At 41.8% G+C, this 23,565-nt stretch overlaps 1 protein-coding gene across 2 annotated transcripts; it reads right to left on the reverse strand.

Moving 5' to 3' along the window:
- Nucleotides 1-1,996: 1,996 nt before the first annotated feature.
- On the reverse strand, nt 1,997-23,556 carry LOC143289878 (heparan sulfate 2-O-sulfotransferase 1-like). 2 transcript variants are annotated; one of them, XM_076599085.1, is made up of 10 exons: nt 23,458-23,556; nt 22,257-22,385; nt 21,856-21,929; nt 20,725-20,895; nt 19,667-19,752; nt 17,707-17,845; nt 17,296-17,393; nt 13,319-13,476; nt 3,455-9,108; nt 1,997-2,906 (listed from the first exon to the last, which is right to left on the reverse strand). In XM_076599085.1, the coding sequence occupies exons 2-9, from the start codon at nt 22,372-22,374 to the stop codon at nt 8,888-8,890; spliced, it is 1,065 nt and encodes a 354-aa protein (XP_076455200.1). In that variant the 5' UTR covers nt 22,375-22,385; nt 23,458-23,556; the 3' UTR covers nt 1,997-2,906; nt 3,455-8,887. The 2 variants fall into 2 exon arrangements, with proteins under 2 accessions (XP_076455200.1, XP_076455198.1); XM_076599083.1 differs by having other exon boundaries at nt 3,414-9,108.
- Nucleotides 23,557-23,565: the final 9 nt, after the last annotated feature.

The following is a 23,565-nucleotide window of genomic DNA, read 5'->3' on the forward strand; positions in this document are numbered from 1 at the left end:
GGGGATTTATTTCTTACCCATACAAGTGGGAAATGTCAGAGGAGCTAACTGGGAGTACTGAGTGAGTTAAAGCAAATAAGATATGGCTGTACTGAGAACATCAGTCCACCCACTTAATTTATAATCTCCATAAAACTGTATAAAAAAATTTTTTTAAATTTTTTCAAACCCACAATATATATATATATATATATATATATATATATATATTTAAAAGGCCATTTACAGGGAAACAACATTACAGAATGGACAGCTTGTGTCCATCCCAGTGTTTTCAATATCACTAACTGCTAGAGTAAAACAGCACAGACAGTACATCATAGACTGCAGAAAAGAGAAGAAAAAAAAGTGTCATGGCTATCTATAAAAAAAAAGAAAAAACAAAGAATGGACTGGGAAGGCTGAAAAAGCAGACAACAGTGAAAGAAGAGGGGGGAAAAAAAGCAGAAACAATGAGAGCAACAGAAAAGAGGAAATTTCTAGCAGAGCATTTCCAGAAGTCAGGAGATGCTATCTATACTAAAAGACCCCCAGCATCCCCACAGGGGACATCTTGATACTAGTGAAGACAAGATGAAGTCAGCTGCTGGTGTGACAATGGATGAAGGATTTGTTTCCAACTGTGCAGACCAAAGGCTGTTGGTCATTTTCCTGTCACACTGAGTCACGATGACTGTAGGCGTCAGCAGAACAACTGTACATTCTCACCAACCTTTCTCTCTTCTTTGCAAACATACAAACGCAGCATTCACACACATGTATAAATCCTATTTCTCTCAACCCATACACATGGTACTGATGGGTATAACAACTGGAAAATTAAGACAACAAAAACACACAGAAAAAAAAAATCAGCAAATAAAAAATCAATATGAACCAACAGAATCTTTTAAGAACCAAAATCTTTTAAGGACTAGATGAAATAACCGGTACCAAAACTTGTGAACCAAAACAAAAATAGACAACTGTATCTTTTAAACAACCCATTTTAAGTCCAAAACTCCCTCCATCCCACACTGAAGTGGAAAGGAAACACAAGGATAATCAAGTACAGCCTTGTCAGGAAGTCCTCAACCTAAATGGACCCCATAGCAACATCTCAACCCCCACCTTCATCAGAACATCAAACAAAATGTCCCAATTGCTGGAGTACAGTAAAAAAAATTAAAAAGAAGATAAAATTCAGCCTGTGTATCAACATGCTCACACTATCACCACATGAAAACCCAATGTTTCACTCTTCCACTCCTTTGCAGCTTTCCTAAACTGAACTAAAAACTGAACCACAGTAATTTTTCTGTACACTAAATAATACCGAAGAAAACTTGCCTGCAGCAATCGATTTCAGCTGCATATAAGTCTTTTGTACAGACCAAACAATGCAGTCAAAGCCATTTCAATCTTCACGCGTTTCAATTTTCAAACAATGGTTTACAACTGTGCTTGCCACAAGGTCCATATTTGGACAAACTTTGAGACAACTATTTTTTGTTCTTTCTTTTTTTAAGCATACCAATAAAGCAGAATGTCCAAAAAAACAACAAAGACAAAGCATGTTGAATCAAAAACAAGTTATAGACGGATCATGTGAAATGTTTGCTCCCTTTGAATAAAACATAAAAATCAAAAGAAAACAGTGAGTCTTCATCTAATCAGCTGAAAATCTGTTGGAAGAAACTATTTCACAATGAAAGAAAAAAAAAAAAAAAAAATCTACAACAGATTCACCCATGACACTCGCACTATTGCACAATTCTATTAATTTATTGTGATGGTGAGAAACTGAAGAGAAAAGTGATTGATCTACACGCTTGAAAGACTTTCAGCTGTGGACGCATCTTCAGCTTTTGTTGCCACTGTGATTACTGGTTTGTCCACATTTGTTGGTCTCCTTACTTGATTTCTTCAGAACTGTTGGTCTGTCTGCTTACTTGTTTTCTTTAGAACTGTTGGTCTGTTTGCTTACTTGATTTCTTCAGAACTGTTGGTCTGTCCCCTTCAGAACTTTGGTCTGCTTTAGTGCTGACTTAATTACAGTGCAGATGACCAGAAAGGGCCATGTCTAGACTGAACAAACCAATAACAATTTTGTAAAACCTGAGAGAACTAAAAATAAATTAAAATCCTTGAAAAGAAAATCCGGCAAAGTACAGTGGCATTCATACACGTGACAAGCCTAGGACATGCCTCTGACATTGACCATTCTGTCAAAAAGTTCCCCCTGAGGATAAAAAAAAACCCCAACAAAACTACTAAAAATAATTACATATAGTTCACAACAAGCTATATAATAACAGACACACAAAACCAAAAAATGCCAGCATGCAACTGTGGCACACAAAAATACAATAAAGTAAAAATACCTTATTATCAAATTGAGATGAACGCTAAAGACAAACAAAATCCAAAGCTCTCCAGAACAAATATATGAGAATGGCCCTGATAGGCACAAATAGGACAAGACGGCAGATACATAAAAAAATTTAAAAAAAGAAGAAAAAAAAACAACAACCCAGGAACAAAGAGCAACAGAAAAGAGGAAATTTCTAGCAGAGATTTTCCAGAAGCCGGTTGATGCTATCTATACTGAAAAACCTCCAGCATCCCCACAGGGGACATCTTGACACTGGTGAAGACAAGATGAAGTCAGTTGCTGGTGTTACAATGGATGAAGGATTTGTTAGACAACTAAGTTTCTAGCAGATTCCATCCTGTCACATTTGAGTCACAGTGACTGCAGCCATCAACAGAACAGTTTCTAGCAGTCTCTATCCTGTACCATTTGAGTCACAGTGACTGCAGCCATCAACAGAACGAACAGTTTCTAGCACAGACTCTATCCTGTCACATTTGAGTCACAGTGACTGCAGCCATCAACAGAACAGTTTCTAGCACAGACTCTATCCCTGTCACATTTGAGTCACAGTGACTGCAGCCATTCAACATGAACGAACAGTTTCTAACACAGACTCTATCCTGTCACATTTGAGTCACAGTGACTGCAACCATCAACAGACGAACAGTTTCTAACACAGACTCTATCCTGTCACATTTGAGTCACAGTGACTGCAACCATCAACAGAACGAACAGTTTCTAGCACAGACTCTATCCTGTCACATTTGAGTCACAGTGACTGCAGCCATCAACAGAACAGTTTCTAGCACAGACTCTATCCTGTCACATTTGAGTCACAGTGACTGCAGCCATCAACAGAACAGTTTCTAGCACAGACTCTATCCTGTCACATTTGAGTCACAGTGACTGCAGCCATCAACAGAACAGTTTCTAGCACAGACTCTATCCTGTCACATTTGAGTCACAGTGACTGCAGCCATCAACAGAACGAACAGTTTCTAGCACAGACTCTATCCTGTCACATTTGAGTCACAGTGACTGCAGCCATCAACAGAACTGTCACATTTGAGTCACAGTGACTGCAGCCATCAACAGAACTGTCACATTTGAGTCACAGTGACTGCAGCCATCAACAGAACAGTTTCTAACACAGATTCCAGACAGTGGGGATACTGTACATACAGAACAACCCTCGACATCTCCCACAGGTGGGTGTGCTTACCTGGTTGGCCAAATGATATTGTATTACTTTGTTGTCACAACAGATTTCTCTGTGAAATTCTGGCTGATGTGTAAAAAGTTACAACATTGTTCACAAAACACTCTTAAAATTACATTCTCTGAAGGAAAGGATTTTTTAGATGTTATCTAAAATCATACACGCACACGTACACACGGATGCATGCACACACACACACACACATACACACACACAAGCACACTTATGTAAAGACACTTGTCCTCTCTGGATTATGAGTACACATATACTACACTGAAACACCTGCACTAAGGAGGTAAAGGGTCCACACGTAAGACGTACTCTTGCGCAGCAAGCCACAGCATAAACCCATTTATATATTATATACAGCAACTGTGCCCTGATTTCCTTACTTTTAATAAAACCCTGACATTGTCAATACTTTTTCATCAGAAAAAAAACAAGCCAAAAAACAAGTTAGCAGTGAAAAGTAAAGCAAAATGGATTATTATAAAAAAAAATTTGAAAAAGTTCTCTTAAAGATGCAAAAAGGCGAAAAACTATACAAAATATACATAAGTAATTGAAATATGATGACTTGACATTGGAACACTGGGCAAAAAATTGTATGTACAAATGTTACTGGATTTCTTGTATCCTCCATGATTAGATCAAGTCATTGGGGGGGCCGGGGGGAGGACGCTGATCAACAACAACAAAAATTCCATCTTTCTCCCCGTCAAACTGCATGCATGCCAGACCACACACATATCGCATTAATATAACACATCAAGTCAGTTCACATCAAACTAGTTTAAAAAAAAGAAAAAAAAAAGAAACTTACACAAAGTCAGTCAACAAAACAGACTCACGGGATTCTATATAATCTGTAATATACAGATGGTATTCAAGAAATGAATATACACTTAGATCATGAAACTGCTTACAAACCTAAGAATGAAGACACAAGACATGAAAGTGGCCAGGGGTTCTGACAGAGAAACAGGGGTGGTGGGGGAAGAGGGTGAAAAAAGACATGTACATATGCACAGAAAGATTCACATACACACACATAAAGCCTTCATTTATAAACAAACACTTTCCCTCACTTGCACACCCAACAACTGTTGTCCCAGTACATCCATTAACTGTCATCACCTTGCTGACGACAACAAAATGCCAGTCTTATTCAGGTGGGCATAAATTCAAACATGTCAGTCATCTATTTACATTACGAATTGAAGAGGGAGGTTAAAGTATATACATTAAAAAGAAAAAAAAAAATCACCCCTCTTCCATGCAAACCTCACAGTACGATTTCACAAATCTTTTAAAATATTCAAAACGTATTTCTCTCTCTTTTTTTTCTTTTTTTGTCATAACAGATTTTCCTCTGTGTAAAATTCAGGCTGTTCTCCCCAGGGAAAGTGTGTCACTACACTGAGAGAGCCACCCTTTTTTTTTTCTTTTTTTTTTTCTGCATGCAGTTTTATTTGTTTTTCCTATCAAAGTGGATTTTTCTACAGAATTTTGCCAGGGACAACCCTTTTGTTGCCATGGGTTCTCTTATGTGCGCTAAGTGCATGCTGCACACGGGACCTCAGTTTATCATCTCATCTGAATGACTAGTGTCCAGACCACCAGTCAAAGTCTAGTGGAGGGGGAGAAAATATTGGCGACTGTACTGTGATTCGAACCAGTGCGCTCAGATTTTCTCACTACCTAGGCAGACGCATTACCTCCAAGCCATCACTTTACATGAGTGTGTAGTCCAGTTCACAAAACATTCAAAATGTATGTCAGTGTTGTCAAGTTCACAAAACATTCAAACTGGAGAACTGGAAGGGGAACCATTCACTGTGCACTGCTGGCTTCCAGACAGGATGGTGAAGAACGGAAATGATGTGCACCATGCAATACACACTCACAGAACACAGACAGGATATGATGTGCACCCTGAAGATGTGACGTGCACCCTGAACATGGACAGGAAATGACGTGCACCCAGCAATATACTCTCACAGAACACAGACAGGAAATGATGTGCACCCTGAAGATGTGACGCGCACCCTGAACATGGACAGGAAATGACGTGCACCCAGCAATATACTCTCACAGAACACAGACAGGAAATGATGTGCACCATGAACTCAGACAGGAAGTGATGTGCACACAGCAATATAAACTCACAGAACACAGACAGGAAATGACATACACACTGTACACACAGAACACAGACAGGAAATGACATACACACTGTACACACAGAACACAGACAGGAAATGATGTACACCCTGTACACACAGAACACAGACAGGAAATGACATACACACTGAACACACAGAATACAGACAGGAAATAACGTACACCCTGTACACACAGAACACAGACAGGAAATGACATACACACTGAACACACAGAACACAGACAGGAAATGATGTACACCCTGTACACACAGAACACAGACAGGAAATGACATACACACTGAACACACAGAACACAGACAGGAAATGACGTACACCCTGTACACACAGAACACAGACAGGAAATGATGTACACCCTGTACACACAGAACACAGACAGGAAATGACATACACACTGAACACACAGAACACAGACAGGAAATGACATACACACTGAACACACAGAACACAGACAGGAAATGACGTACACCCTGTACACACAGAACACAGACAGGAAATGACGTACACCCTGTACACACAGAACACAGACAGGAAATGACGTACACCCTGTACACACAGAACACAGACAGGAAATGATGTACACCCTGTACACACAGAACACAGACAGGAAATGATGTACACACTCAGGCGGCTTCCTGAGCATGGTCTGAAGAACAGCAAGAGACATGAAAACTTGCAAGTGTCTACAGTTTCAGTAAACATCTGTTCTTGAAGGTCAATATGTTATTCTGCGTTTGCACTTGTCCAGCTGTTAGCTGTTCCTGCACATGGTACTTTTTTTTTTACTCCAGCACTGTGGACATGTCAGACACATGTTGGGAACTTTCCAGTTTCACACTGACATGGATTTGGAGATCTTCAATGTTCAACATGCAGGGAACTTTCCAGCTTCACAACCCAGTCAACACAGACATGGATTTGGAGATCTTCAATGTTCAACATGCAGGGAACTTTCCAGTTTCACAACCCAGTCAGAACTGACACAGATCTGGGGATCTTCAATGTTCAACTTCTGACCTTGTGCGTGTGCAAACAAACCAGGCTTTGACTGAAGCCATGTTAGAAGGACTGCACAACATGAAGCTTCAGAAAGGGTGTGTGAAAGGAAGGGCAGAATGAACACTAACGGCAGGAGCAAAAAGCCTTCAGTAGGACACACACAGAACACAGGGTCAATACATCTGCTTTGTGAAGGAAAACAAGTGCAGGTCAGCAACATTTCTATCACTGTTGAAAACAATGTTGCAGAGACATGAGAAAAAAAAGAAAAAGAAAGACAACACTGAAAAGTTGTGATCTGAAACACACACAACAACCACAGAAAAGACAATATGCATCGAACACGTATCATACTCCAGTCTTAGTCTACACACCCCAAGTTCTTGACTGAATTTCACACTCTCAGGTCATGCTTATGTGAATTTGTGAAGCTCAACACCTTGCTTAAAAATAAAACTTGTCCAGGCAATATTCTGATACTTAAAGAGTGCCTATCCTCAGTCAAAGGCGAAGTTCTAAGAGGATAATGACTGGTAACTGCTATCTTCTGTGCGCTAACACTTTTTTTTTTTTTCCAAATGTGCGTGCCAGTAAAATCCTATTATCATACATCTCCAGTTAGAAATGGAAAGATGGGAGAATTCTTTATCTCCCTCTCACTCATTCACAAAGCAAAGAAAATCTCATAAGTGAGAAAGAAGGGTTGAGGGTGGGGGGGGTAACTTATACTGAGGTGGGGGGCAAGAAAGATGAAATGAAATTCAAAAACATATATGTATAATCAAGCCCAAATAAAGCACCAAAAGTCATAAAAACCAGCTTGACAAATTCCCATTCAAACACACACACACACAAACATACTGTGACACACAAACATACACACACCTACTCTAACACATCAAAACGTGTCAGAGCAAAATTTAGAAGTGTTCTAAAAATCATAACACAAACTGACCCCCAGCCTCCACCTTTGGGGGAAAAAAAAAGGGGGGGGGGGGGGGGGGTTGAGAAAAAACAACAAAAACTCAGCAAAATGGACTTGATGCTAACCAAACACAATATAGCTGCATGTCATCAAGAGTGGACACAAAATTCGAAAAACACAAAAATGAAAAACAACAACGAAGAGCCAGGGAGAAAAGACCTTGTAGTGTGGAGAAAGGATCTCAGGCCTAAAAAGTCTGTCTCAGCGAACTTGAAGGCAGTAACTTCGGCCCCAAAAGTCTGTCTCAGCAATGACACAGCAGTCTCTGCACCCTCCCGTGGTGAGATTCTGTTTCAGGTTAGAAATATCACCCCTCCCTCTCACTCTTCAAGCCATTGTCCACACACACACACACACACACACACACACACAGGCTCACCTGCCACAATCTGTGTGACTGTTATTCCACAGCCTACAACACATCTTTCCTATAGCACAAAAATGTGTAAGTACACATGCCTTTACAAAAAATATACTTAAATAATTAAAAAATATACAATCCTATACAGGAAGAAAAAAAAAAGAATACTGATTTTCATGATAATTTTGTTGGAAATGATAATTACATTCTGATAATCTCTCCTTTCACCTAAGATATAATCACAACCTGATAACCCCATCTTTCACCTAACTCATGACAGACATATTCACACCCTGATAACCTCATCTTTCACATAAGCCATGACAAACATTATCACACCCTCATAACTGTCATGGCAGGTCACACACACACACACACACTCTCTCTCTCTCTCTCTCTGTATTCAAATTGGCTGCATGTAAACCTGATGGCAGTCATGGTTTTCTACAAACTGACAACCCCCACCCCCACCCCCCCTAAAAAACAAACAAACAAACAAACAAAAAATCCCACCCAGAGCTAACAGGCTCCTAACATGTTGATGACTGGTAGAACGACAACAAAGGGAGAAAACAGACTTGCTTTTTTGCAAGTCTGCGCAGAATACAGCCTGTATGGAGGTGACAATGATGGCAAGGAGGGAACACAGACGATGACACTCAAACTGACACAGCTGATTGCAGACCCCTCCCCACACGTCCCAAGCACACACATGCACACACCTTCCACACCCTTTTCATGCGCGCCCACACCCACACCCACTCACATACGCTTCCAAAGGCCCTTAACTGGGTCTGATTTTCTCGTACTGAAAGCGATGTGCCTTCTCTCTCAGCTGACCAAAGTCGTCCATTTCAAACAGCTGCTCCTTGATGTAGTGGAAGTGTTCACGCACAAACTCATAGAAATCGTTCTCCATCTGCCAGATGGGCGACTCATGTATCTTGCTGATGGTCTCTGGCTTGGGGGGCACTTTCTGCGCTGTCTTGCGTAGATGGGAATTCCCTGCACACACACCCTGACACTGTTCTCACTTGTCTTCACACATTTTCTTCCTATACATGCCTTATCTTTGTTCTCACCTGTCTTTACACACTTTCTTCCTATACATGCCTTATCTTTGTTCTCACCTGTCTTTACACACTTTCTTCCTATACATGCCTTATCTTAGTCCTCACCTGTCTTTACACACTTTCTTCCTATACATGCCTTATCTTTGTTCTCACCTGTCTTTACACACTTTCTTCCTTTTCATGCCTTATCTTTGTTCTCACCTGTCTTTACACACTTTCTTCCTAGACATGTCTTATCTTAGTCCTCACCTGTCTTTACACACTTTCTTCCTATACATGCCTTATCTTTGTTCTCACCTGTCTTTACACACTTTCTTCCTTTTCATGCCTTATCTTTGTTCTCACCTGTCTTTACACACTTTCTTCCTATACATGCCTTATCTTTGTTCTCACCTGTCTTTACACACTTTCTTCCTATACATGCCTTATCTTTGTTCTCACCTGTCTTTACACACTTTCTTCCTAGACATGTCTTATCTTAGTCCTCACCTGTCTTTACACACTTTCTTCCTATACATGCCTTATCTTTGTTCTCACCTGTCTTTACACACTTTCTTCCTATACATGCCTTATCTTTGTTCTCACCTGTCTTTACACACTTTCTTCCTATACATGCCTTATCTCTGTTCTCACCTGTCTTTACACACTTTCTTCCTATACATGCCTTATCTTTGTTCTCACCTGTCTTTACACACTTTCTTCCTATACATGCCTTATCTTTGTTCTCACCTGTCTTTACACACTTTCTTCCAATACATATCTTTTCTTCTTTTTTTTTTATTCTTCCTTTTTTGGTGATGTTTCCATTGGCAGATCTGCTGACATGAAGGATAAGAGAGAAAGCATAGAACCAACATCATCTTTATACTCTAGTGGAATATACCAATTATAAGAGATTTAAAAAAAAAAAAAAAAAAAAGGTCATTCATCCTCATTTTACAAGAAACAGAACACATTCATACATTACAACAGAACACATCCATTACAAACACGTACAGAAGATTATATATGCGTATCAAAGATCCCGTAATACATGTCAAGATTCAATGGGTTATGTAAACAAGAACATACCCAGCATGAACCCTCCTGGAAACAAGAGTATGGCTGCCTACAAGGCGAAGGTAAAAATAGTAATACACAACAAAGAAGACTGATATTGACTGGGGGCATGTGCATTTAATCAATAATTTGCGACAACACAGAACAGAAAGAAGGTGAAAGGAGCCACAAAATTTTTATTCACAGAACAATTTGTGCATACGCTGCATTACTTACTGCATAATGTCCTGGAATGACTCCTCAAAAATCAGCAAATCTCAATTTCAGTCCACAGCTTGTCAGTTAACCTCAAGTCACACTATACACACGCATATTAACAATCTTTTTTCAAGTATACAAACAGCGAACTTAAAACCTTTGTTGTCTAAGGCAACAGCCAAAACTGAGAGTAGCACTAGCAGCCATCATCGTCAACATGTCGGTTGTGGTCAGGAACATGTTAACTACTCAGCTACAGCATTTGACACACACACGCAGATAACCATACACAGCCACACACACATATACACATACACAACCACACAGCAACACACACACCACACACACACACACACACACACACACATATATATATATATATATATATATATATATATATATATATATATATATATATATATATATATACAAGGGTCATTCAATAAATAAGGTGAATTTTTCGGTATAAGGACTTCTAATACAGATAGAAGCTTACTTTTTTTTTTTTTTTTTCAACGTAGTCTCCCAGCACTGTCACACACTTTTTCCATCTGTGCACAAGCTTCCGTATTCCCTCAGCGTAAAAATCTTTGGACTGATGTCTCAGCCAGTCGCTCACAACACTTTTGACTTCATCGTCACTTTCAAACTTCGTGCCTCTCTTGAACGCTTTCAAGGGACCAAACAGGTGAAAGTCTGAAGGGGCAAGGTCTGGGCTGTAAGGGGGATGAGGGAGCAGTTCCCAGCCCAGCTCGTTGATGGTCTGCACCGTTCGGGCTGCTGTGTGAGGCCTTGCATCTTTGGCACCCACCGGCAGCTGACCTTCGAGTAGCCAAGGTCATCATGGACAATTTTGTGTGCTGTCCCAACAGATAAGCTCAAAGTCCTTGCAATGTCATCCACTGTCACCCTTCTGTCAGACTGAATGAGGTCATTGACTGATTCGATCACCTCAGGAGACCTCACTTCTGTAGGCCTTCCAGGCCTGTCTTCATCCTCAACACTGCTCCGTCCTTCTTTAAACAATTTAGCCCACTTGTAGACATTTTTTCGGCTGAAACATATGGCACCATACACAGTTGACATTCTCCTATGAATTTCAACTGGTTTGCACCCTTCAGCAACCAAAAACTTGATAACTGACCGCTGTTCAATCCTGGAGCATGCTTCTTGGTCGGCCATCTTTGTTAATCGCCGAAACTCTCAAATTTTTTTTTTTAATCTGCAAAACAAATTAAATCCATGTGAAAAAGAAGTAAAACAAAAAACAAAAACAAAAAAAAAGTAAGCTTCTATCTGTATTAGAAGTCCTTATACCGAAAAATTCACCTTATTTATTGAATGACCCTCGTATATATATATATATATATATATATATATATACACCAACACACACACAGCCACACATATATACCCATGCACACACAGCCACGCACCCACAGACAGCCAGTCCTGTAGAAGTGTGCAGCCTCCCTGAAGAAGCAAGGCAGCATGGTCTCCACACACCCTCACCCACCTACACACTCACCAACACCCACCCATACTCACCAACACCACCCACTCATCAACACCCGCCCTCACCCACCCACACTCACCAATACCAAACCACACTCACCAACACCCATCCATACTCACCAACACCGACCCACACTCACTAACACCCACACACATTCACCAGTACTCACACCCACCAACACCCACCCATCCACACTCAACAACACCCACCCATCCACACTCACCAACACCCACCCATTCACACTCATCAACACGCACACCCACCAACACCCACCCATCCACACTCATCAACACCCATCCACACTCACCAACACCAACACCCATCCACCCACCAACACTCATCCATCCACACTCATCAACACACATCCACACCCACCAACACCAACCAACGTTCACATCTTCCCACCCACCAACACCCATGCACACACACACACCAACACCCGCACATATACAGACACACATACCCACACACACACCAACACCCACACATATACACACACCAACACCCACACATATACAGACACACATACCCACACACATACCAACACTCACACATATACAGACACAGACACACCAACACCCACGCACACACACACAACCCACCCATCCTGTAGAGATGAGACGCCCTCCTGAAGAACTGGGGCAGCACTGTCTCCACACACACACACACTCACACACAGACACACACATACACATACAGACACACCCACACACACACACCACCAGTCCTGTACAGGTAAGAAGCTCCCCTGAAGATCCAGGGTAGCACTGTCTCCACACACAAACACAACCTACCAGTCCTGTTGACATGAGAAGCCCCCTGCAGAACTGAGCCAGCACTGTCTCTGCACACACACACACACACACACACACACACGGACACACAGAAAGACACCCACACCCACACAGACACACAACCCACCAGTCCTGTAGAGGTGTGAAGCCCTCCTGAAGAACCGAGGCAGCACTGTCTCCACATACACACACACTCACACAGAGACACACACACACACATACAGACACACACACACCACCAGTCCTGTACAGGTAAGAAGCTCCCATGAAGATCCAGGGCAGCACTGTCTCGACACACAAATACACACACACACACACACAAACCTACCAGTCTTTAGACATGAGAAGCCCACCTGCAGAACCGAGAAAGCACTGTCTCTGCACACACACACACACACAGAAAGACACCCACACCCACACAGACACACAACCCACCTGTCCTGTAGAGGTGTGAAGCCCCCCTGAAGAACCGAGGCAGCACTGTCTCTAGACACACACACACACACACACACACACAGAGACAAACACACAGACACACAGAAAGACAGCCACACCCACACAGACACACAACCCACCTGTCCTGTAGAGGTGTGAAGCCCCCCTGAAGAACCGAGGCAGCACTGTCTCCAGCACAAGGATGTAATCCTCCAGCTCCTCCGTCACACCCACCAGCAGGTAGTGGTGTAGCACGTTCTGCTTGGCCTTGTTCAGCGCCCAGTCACTGCCAGGCACCCTGCCACCACACACCCCACACACTGTTCACTGACATCATACATCACATCACGCACAGTGTTCATTGACATCACACATCCCACACACTGTTCACTGACATCATACATCACACACAGTGTTCACTGACATCATACATCACATCACACACACTGTTCACTGACATACATCACACACACTGTTCACTGACATCACACATCACACACAGTGTTCACTGGCATCATACATCACACACACTGTTCACTGACATCATACATCACACACACTGTTCACTGACATCACACATCACACACAGTGTTCACTGACATCACACATCCCACACACTGTTCACTGACATCATGCATCACACACACTGTTCACTGACATCACACATCGCACAGTGTTCACTGACATCATACATCACATCACACACACTGTTCACCAACATAAAACATCACACACAGTGTTCACTGACATCACACATCCCACACACTGTTCACTGACATCATACATCACACACACTATTCACTGACATCATACATCACACAGTCTTCACTGACATCATACATCACATCACACACAGTGTTCACTGATATCATACATCACAGTGTTCACTGACATCACACATCACACACAGTGTTCACTGACATCATACATCACATCACACAGTGTTCACTGACATCATACATCACACACAGTGTTCACTGACACCATACATCACATCACACACACTGTTCACTGACATCATACATCACACAGTGTTCACTGACATCACACATCACAGTGTTCACTGACATCATACATCACATCACACACACTGTTCACTGACATCATACATCACACACAGTATTCACTGACATCATATATCACATCACACACAGTGTTCACTGACATCACACACAGTGTTCACTGACATCATACATCACATCACACACACACTGTTCACTGACATCATACATCACATCAAACACAGTGTTCACTGACATCATACATCACATCACACACAGTGTTCACTGACATCACACACACTGTTCACTGACATCATACATCACACACAGTGTTCACTGACATCATACATCACATCACACACAGTGTTCACTGACATCATACATCACATCACACACACTGTTCACTGACATTATACATCACACACACTGTTCACTGACATCACACACACTGTTCACTGACATCATACATCACACACAGTGTTCACTGACATCATACATCACATCACACACAGTGTTCACTGACATCATACATCACATCACACACACTGTTCACTGACATTATACATCACACAGTGTTCACTGACATCACACACAGTGTTCACTGACATCACACACACTGTTCACTGACATCATACATCACACACACTGTTCACTGACATCACACATCCTACACCATGTTCACTGACATCATACATCACACACACTATTCACTGACATCATACATCACATCACACAGTGTTCACTGACATACATCACACACACTGTTCACTGACATCACACATCACACACACTGTTCACTGACATCACACACACACTGTTCACTGACATCATACATCACACACACTGTTCACTTACATCATACATCACATCACATACACTGTTCACTGACATCACACACACTGTTCAGACATCATACATCACATCACACACAATGTTCACTGACATCATACATCACATCACACACACTGTTCACTGACATCACACACACTGTTCACTGACATCATACATCACATCACACACACTGTTCAGTGCCCAGTCACTGCCTGGCACCCTGCCACCACACATCACACACACTGTTCACTGACATCACACACACTGTTCACTGACATCATACATCACATCACACACCTTGTTCAGAGGCCAGTCATTGCCAGGCACCCTGCCACCACACACACTGTTCACCGACATCACACATCACACACCTTGTTCAGCGCCAAGTCACTGCCTGGAACTTTAACATCACATTGCACACACTGTTCACTGACTTCACACATCACACACACTGTTCACTGACATCACACATCTCACACACTGTTCACTGACATCACACATCACATCACACCTTGTTCAGCACCAAGTCACTGCTTGGCACCATGACATCACATCAAACACACTGTTCACTGACTTCACACATCACATCACACACCTTGTTCAGTGCCCAATCACTGCTGGGCACCATGCCACCACACATCACACACACTGTTCACTAACATCACACATCACACACAATGTTCACTGACATCATACATCACATCACACACCTTGTTTAGCACCAAGTCACTGCCTGGCACAATGACATCACATCACACACACTGTTCACTGACATCACACATCACACACACTGTTCACTGACATCACACATCACACATACTGTTCACTGACATACATCACATCACACACACTGTTCACTGACATCACACATCACATCACACACACTGTTCACTGACATCACACATCACACACACTGTTCACTGACATCACACATCACACACACTGTTCAGTGCCCAATCACTGCCGGGCACCCACCACACATCTCACACACTGTTCACTGACATCACACATCACACACACTGTTCCCTGACATCATACATCACATACACTGTTCACTGACATCATACATCACACACACTGTTCACTGACATCACACATCTCACACAATGTTCACTGACATCACACATCACACACCTTGTTCAGCGCCAAGTCACTGCCTGGCACCATGACATCACATCACACACACTGTTCACTGACTTCACACACCACACACACTGCTCATCACACATCACATCACACCTTGTTCAGCGCCAAGTCACTGCCTGGCACTATGACATCGCACACCATGTTCACTGAAACCACCCTGACACCGCACACCACACACACCTTCTTCACTGCCCCCTACCCTGACACCACACACACCACTGTCTGCCTAGTCACTGCCACTGACTTACTTCCCCTCTCCTCACCCCCCTTCCCTTTCCAGCTGCATATACATGTACAGTGACAGTCCTTGCCTGCCAACTGCTTCATGTTCACTGTAACTTTACCCCTGGAGTGCTACCAACATAGACTGAACAGTCTTGGGCACACAACTTACATCACTGTTACTTTCACTCTATGTCACTAAGTCTGAAAGTGGGTTGTGACTTATCATATAATCCAGATCTGCACCTGAATCACCACCCTCTCCACTATACAGGTTTTCTTCCCCACTGTCCATATCTTTCAGTATTTTCTAAGCCACTTCTAAGGCTGTAAACCTTCAAAAAAATGAGCTGAGACTGATCTTTGCTAGATACCACCATTCTGACCAAATATGTCTGCAAGTGACTTAGGAATTTACTACTGCCTATGAGTCATACACAAAAGACCATACAAGTCCAATGGATGTGAACAATCTTAAAACATTCTAGAAGACACAGAGAAACAAAGTAGGTCATTTCCCTTTAACTACAGGCTGCAAACTGCCGATGAAAATTGGACGTGGGAGTTTCCTGTATATGTATAGCTGTGTAACAAAAAGGATTAAGTCTCACATCAGAATAACCAGTCACTTCAGCCAATCAACAACATTACTTTAACCTTTATGATTATGCAATAACTCCTGAACCACGGCTGAAACTGCTGTCAGTGGTGGTGGTTTAAGGCAATGCCGGTCAACAACCACGGGTCTGTAGAACATGATTATTCACATGTACACACATACGCTACCTCACACACATATACATTTTCTTTCTCTCTTGCACACGCACACACACACACACACACACACACACACTCTACCTCAAGGAAATATACATTTTCTCTCTCCCATGTAAACACACACACACACACACACTGACCAGCACTCCGAGATGTGACCACAGAAGTAAGGAATTTGTAGCCACAGATTGACAGGATCACAGTCTTCTCCATCTCTCTCCACACATTCATCAAAGGTCTGCAACATGTCAACAACTTCTGTTGTAATTAATTATAACTGATGATGTTGGAAACAACACTGACATGACATTAACAGAACATGTTATCAATTTCTGTTATAATTACTGATATTGTGATAACCGATGATGTTTGACCTCAGATTATCGTCTCATCTAAATGATTAGCATCCAGACCACCACTCAAGGTCCAGTGGAGGGGGAGAAAATACTGACGAGTGTGGGATTTGATCCAATGCGCTCCGATTCTCTGCCTTCAAAGGCGGACGCGTTACCACCAGTCCACAGTAAGTCACTGTGATACCCCTCACTTACCTCCCTTGTGCGTTCCTTCATCCTCTCCTTGGTGGGTCGGATGTCGTCCCCGTTGCGTGTGAAGTAATAGTAGGACACCAGTCTGTCCAGCGGGTTACGCACCAAGTTTATATAAAGCGGTTTTTTCTTCACTCCAAACCTGGACAATGAATTAATTTGGGTCACACATCAAGTTTATATAAAGCGTTTTTTTCTTCACTCCAAACCTGGACAATGAATTAATTTGGGTCACACACCAAGTTTATATACAGCGGTTTTCTTCACTCCAAACCTGGAAAATAAATTAATTTGGGTCACGCACATAACCACCGAACACTGATATGGATTACAGATTAATGTGTGTATTTGATCTTCTGCTTGCATATACACATGAAGGGGGTTCAGGCACAAGGAGGTCTGCACATATGTTGACCTGGGAGATTGGAAAAATCTTCTCCCTTTACCCACTAGGCGCCGTTACCGAGATTCGAACCCGGGACCCTCAGATTGAAAGTCCTACACTTTAACCACTCAGTTATTGCACCCATCTATCAAACCATACAAAGTTTGCTGTCTGTATCAGGCTCTGTATCAAACCATACAAAGTTTGGTGTTCAAATCAAACTTCAGTTTACCATACAAAGCCTATTGTTTGTATCAGACATCAGTTTACCATACAAAGTTTGCTGTTCGTATGAAACTTCAGTTGGCCATACAAAGTCTACTATTTGTATCAGACGTCAGTTAACCATACAAAGTCTACTGTTTGCATAGATGTTATTTAACCATACAAGTCTACTGTTTGCATAGATGTTATTTAACCATACAAAGTCTACTGTTTGCATCAGATATCAGTTAACCATGCAAAGTCTACCGTTTGTATCAGATGTCAGTTAACCATACAAAGTCTACTGTTTGTATCAGAGGTCAGCTAACCATACAAATTTTGCTGTTTGTATCAGAGGTCAGTTAACCATACAAAGTCTACTGTTTGTATCAGACATCAGTTTACCATACAAAGTTTGCTGTTCGTATGAAACTTCAGTTGGCCATACAAAGTCTACTATTTGTATCAGACGTCAGTTAACCATACAAAGTCTACTATTTGTATCAGATGTGAGTTAACCATACAAAGTCTACTGTTTGTATCAGGGGTCAGTTAACCATACAAAGTCTACTGTTTGTATCAGAGGTCAGTTAACCATACAAAGTCTACTATTTGTATCAGACGTCAGTTAACCATACAAAGTCTACTGTTTGTATCAGATGTGAGTTAACCATACAAAGTCTACTGTTTGTATCAGATGTGAGTTAACAATACAAAGTCTACTGTTTGTATCAGGGGTCAGTTAACCATACAAAGTCTACTGTTTGTATCAGAGGTCAGTTAACCATACAAAGTCTGCCGTTTGTATTAGAGGTCAGTTAACCATACAAAGTCTACTGTTTGTATCAGAGGTCAGTTAACCATACAAAGTCTACTGTTTGTATCAGACGTCAGTTAAACATACAAAGTTTGCTGTTTGTATCAGATGTCAGTTTACCATATATAGTTTGCTGTTTGTATCAGACGTCAGTTTACCATACAAACCATACAACAGAGTTTAACAGACCAGCTACATACTTGCTGTTGTCAATGAACAGAGTAAAACACACCAATGACACACTTGCTGTTGTTAATGAACAGAGAAAATCAGACCAGCTACATACTTGCTGTTGTCAATGAACAGAGTAAAACAGACCAGCTCATACTTGCTGTTGTCAATGAATACCATAAAACGGACCATCTACTTACTTGCCACCATCAACGAACACAGTAAAACAGACCAACAACTTACTTGCCATTGTCAATGAACACCATATAACTGAGAAATACTTGCTGTAGTTGATGAACACCATAAAACAGAATACTGCTTGCTGCAGACCAATGCTTGACAAACACCATAAAACAGAATACTGCTTGCTGCAGACCAGTACTTACTTGCTGTAGTCGATGAAGGCCATATGACCGTGATATAGCGCTGGTTTCTTTTCTTGCCACGTTGTGATGTTGTTGATGAAGCGCATCTAGGGAAGAAACAAAAAGCATTTTAATCAGCTTTTCCTGTATCTCTTTGGTTCAAACATCATCGATACAGGATGTCCTTCATTTAAATGTCATTAATACAGGATCTGTTTGGTTCAAATATCATTAATATTGGACCTCTTTGGTTTAAATGTCATTAATACAGGGTCTCTTCAGTTTAAAATCTATAATTACTGGATCTCTTCCTTTTCAATTCCATTACCACTGGATCTCTTTGGTTTAACTCTCTCCAGACGATGGATTGTGTGAGCATTCCTACATAAAATGTATTCGGATTCGGAGAATGGAATGGAATAGCATTTTCCAAAAATAAAAATCCATCACGTGCTGTACACGTGATTTTGTGATTAGCCAAGCAGAGTGCACTATTCTGGGTCACTCCACAACCGAATGGTATGATTTGCCACCCTGTCATGTGTGGCCCATCTCGCACACACGCTGACAAAGTCACTGACTGGTCGTCTGCTCATGTGCCAGCCTGTTAGTGTTAGCAAAAGTGGTTCTTCTCAAAATGTTGTGGAGCAAACAAGGCAGCAACGGCAACATTTTAGTGTTGCTGAAGTACTTGAAATGCTACAAACTGAAGGGTCGGACACTGAAGAGGAAGAAGAAAAAAGTGAGTTAAGTGCACAAAGCGAGCATGGGTATGGTGATTTGGGGTGAAAATTTGGCATTATTTTCTACATACATGGGAAAACTGTAAAAATAAGATGAGAAATTTGATTTTTTTTAAAGTTTTATGTAATAGCCCAACATGTAATAAACCAGTTCTGAAAGTTTCATTTTCTTACTCTGTATTTTGTATTTTTTGTAATTTTCTTTTTCAAAACCCTTACAAATGGGCCGTCTGTGGGGAAAAGCAAGGGAGAAAACTTGTCGTCCCGAGTGAGTTAACTTGTTCTATGTCACTTGTTCTATGTCCAGAATACAAGATGTCAGCTGACATCCCAGACCTGATCAGAGAGGGCGATGGTCTTGGCGCTGTGAAACATGCCGATGTGGATGACAAAGTATTTGTTGATGCTGCACAGGGCGTACATGATGCCTGCCAGGGTCGTGCTGCCTGTCTTGGGCACCCGGTTATAGATCACTATGGTGTCATCATCACCGAACTGCGGTCCTTCCTGAGGGGACAACACAACAAGTGACAGAAATAACGTATGTAATTTATGTGTATACTGATGTATGAATGTAGATCAGTACAGTGTCATCATCATCAAACTGTGGTGATGGGACAACGCAGCCACATGTGACAGAAATAATGTATGTGATGTATGTGTATACCGATACATATATGAACGTAGATCACCACAGTGTCATCATCACCAAACTGTGGTCCTTCCTGAGGGGACAACACAACCATGACATGACAGAAATAATGTGTGTAATGTATGTGTGTATTGATGCACAAATGTAGATCAGCACTGTGTCATCATCATCAAACTGTTGTGATGGGACAACAAAACCACATGTGACAGAAATGATGTAAGTAATGTATGTATATGTTATAAGATGTATGAATGGAGATCAGCACTGTGTCATCATCACCAAACTGTGGCTCCTCAAGCTGGGGTGGATGGATGGATGGATAGGATGGAAGGGAGGATGGATGGAAGTGAGGATGGATGGATGCAAGGATGGAATGATGAGATGGCTGAACTGATGGGTGAGTGGATGGATGGATGCAAGGAAGGATGGGTAGGTGGATGGATGGGATCGAAAGAAGGATGAATGGGTGGGTGGGATGGAAGGATGGATGGGTAGTTGAATGGATGGCATGGAAGAACGAATGGATGGGTGGGTGGGTGGAAGGAAGGATGGGATGGAAGGAAGGAAGGAAGGGTGGGTGGATGGAAGGATAGGATGGATAGATGGATGGAAGAATGGATGGGATGGAAGGATGGGTGGGTTGGTGGACTGATGGATGGAAGAAAGGATGGGTGGAAGGAAGAATGGATGGAGGGATGGATGGAAGGAAGGATGGGACGGATGGATGGGATGGAAGGAAGGATGGGACAGCAGTTGCCTCCACTGCTTTTTTGGTGGTCGTAGTTGGACATGAATATAAGATCTATCCAACATACCTGTTCATCAGAGGAAGACAGCTGTCGGCTGGACATGGGAAGCTGCTCTTCCTGCAGTCTGGACACAGCTCTCTCTGACACACAACAGATGCATAACGCAGGTTACTCTTCCTTCAATCTTTACACAGCTCTCTCTGACACACAACACATACAGACACACATACTCTATTGCACATTATACATCTTATATCACTTAAAGTGAAAAGACATTAAATCAAGGGAAGAAAACAACACAATTTCTTTTTGTAACCTAACTTTTCAAGTTTTTCATTTCAGCAATGTGAAGCACACACACACACACACACTGATACAGTGACACACGCGCGCGCGCACACACACACACACACACACACACAGTGACACACACACACACATACACAAACAAAAGTTGTGTGAAGTACCCAGTTTGAGTCGAGCGCCATCCAGCTGGGAGAGCTCTGTGAGTAGATGCAGACAGATGCAGGTGACGACAAAGGTGACAACAGCCAGAATCAAAGTGAAGTACCGTCCCTGCATCATCTTTCTTGCATCTGCAAATACCACACCACACAGATGACAGGTTCAGATGGAAAGCAATCACCTGTACACTCTCTTGTAATCACTTAATTCTTTTTTCTGTGTGTGATGTGCCTGTGTGTTTGACTTTGTACATGTCAATTAGTACGCTCCAGTGTGTGTGCAAGAATCATCTTCTCTGTGTGTGTGTGTGTGTGTGTGTGTGTGTGTGTGTTCATAATTTAAGTCAGCACATGTGTGTCTCACTCTGTATGTATACCCATGTGTACATATATTGTAAAATCTTTATAGAATTGTTTAGCATTTCAGTTTATTAGGTATAATAGATTTAACAATCCAGTTTCCTAATGATGTGCACATTTTCCTCAATGTAAAATTCCCAAACTTTTCAGTCATAAAGTATCTCTCACTCTCAGCTCTGTATGTGAATGTATGCATGTCAGTGTGTTTGCATGTGTGAGAGAGAGAGACAGTGTCAGAGTGTGTGTATTGTGTATGTGTGTGTGAGTGCACGTGTGCACTGTGTGTGTGCACATATGAATATAAGTGTATGTGGATACAACATGTTTGAATGTGTAGTGTTGTGTGCAATCAAGTGTGTGTGCGTTGTATGTGTGCACAATGTGTTTTTAAATGCATTATGTGAAGAGTGTGTGTGTGTGTGAGTGAGAGAGAGAGAGAGAGAGAGAGAGAGAGAGAGAGAGAGAGAGAGAGCGAGAGAGAGAGCGCACGCGTATACTAATGATACTTAGGTGCGTCACTATTTGCCACTGTCAAGACTGTGTCAGTGCATTTGACTGTAAAAAGTGTGGATGTCAGTTAGTATCCGATGTATTCACAAAACGAACACTTGTTTGGATAGATGGGGACAGCCATTCTGGACAACATTCGCATTTCGTCGATGTAACGAACCGTGTAAAGGAAATTCGCTGTGTTTTTTTTTACCCGCAGGCCAACTTATGTCCACATCTAGAATCTAATATCATTAATAGTCATTGAGTACCGAATATAATGCACATTTTTTTGTATTGCAAATCACGTATGAGTACGTAACGAAATATTTTTAAGAATACATATTATACTCACATCGCTGGTGAGGGGAGAAATGTAATTTTCTTCAGTTGTTCTCTGCCACCTCCCCAACAAACACAGCCGCCATGTTTGAATGTATCGGTTAACTCCCTTGAAACATCT

Source organism: Babylonia areolata, chromosome 14 (genome assembly GCF_041734735.1).
Source record: "Babylonia areolata isolate BAREFJ2019XMU chromosome 14, ASM4173473v1, whole genome shotgun sequence".
In the NCBI taxonomy this organism is placed as follows: Eukaryota; Metazoa; Mollusca; class Gastropoda; order Neogastropoda; family Buccinidae; genus Babylonia; species Babylonia areolata.

Coding starts and splice junctions, on each gene's coding strand:
- LOC143289878 (XM_076599085.1), bottom strand. CDS start 22,374: ATGATGCAGGGACGGTACTTCACTTTGATTCTGGCTGTTGTCACCTTT. Junction 20,896..21,855: donor TGTCTTCCTCTGATGAACAG/GTATGTTGGATA, acceptor TTGTCCCCTCAG/GAAGGACCGCAGTTCGGTGA. Junction 17,846..19,666: donor GCCTTCATCGACTACAGCAA/GTAAGTACTGGT, acceptor TTCATTGTCCAG/GTTTGGAGTGAAGAAAAAAC.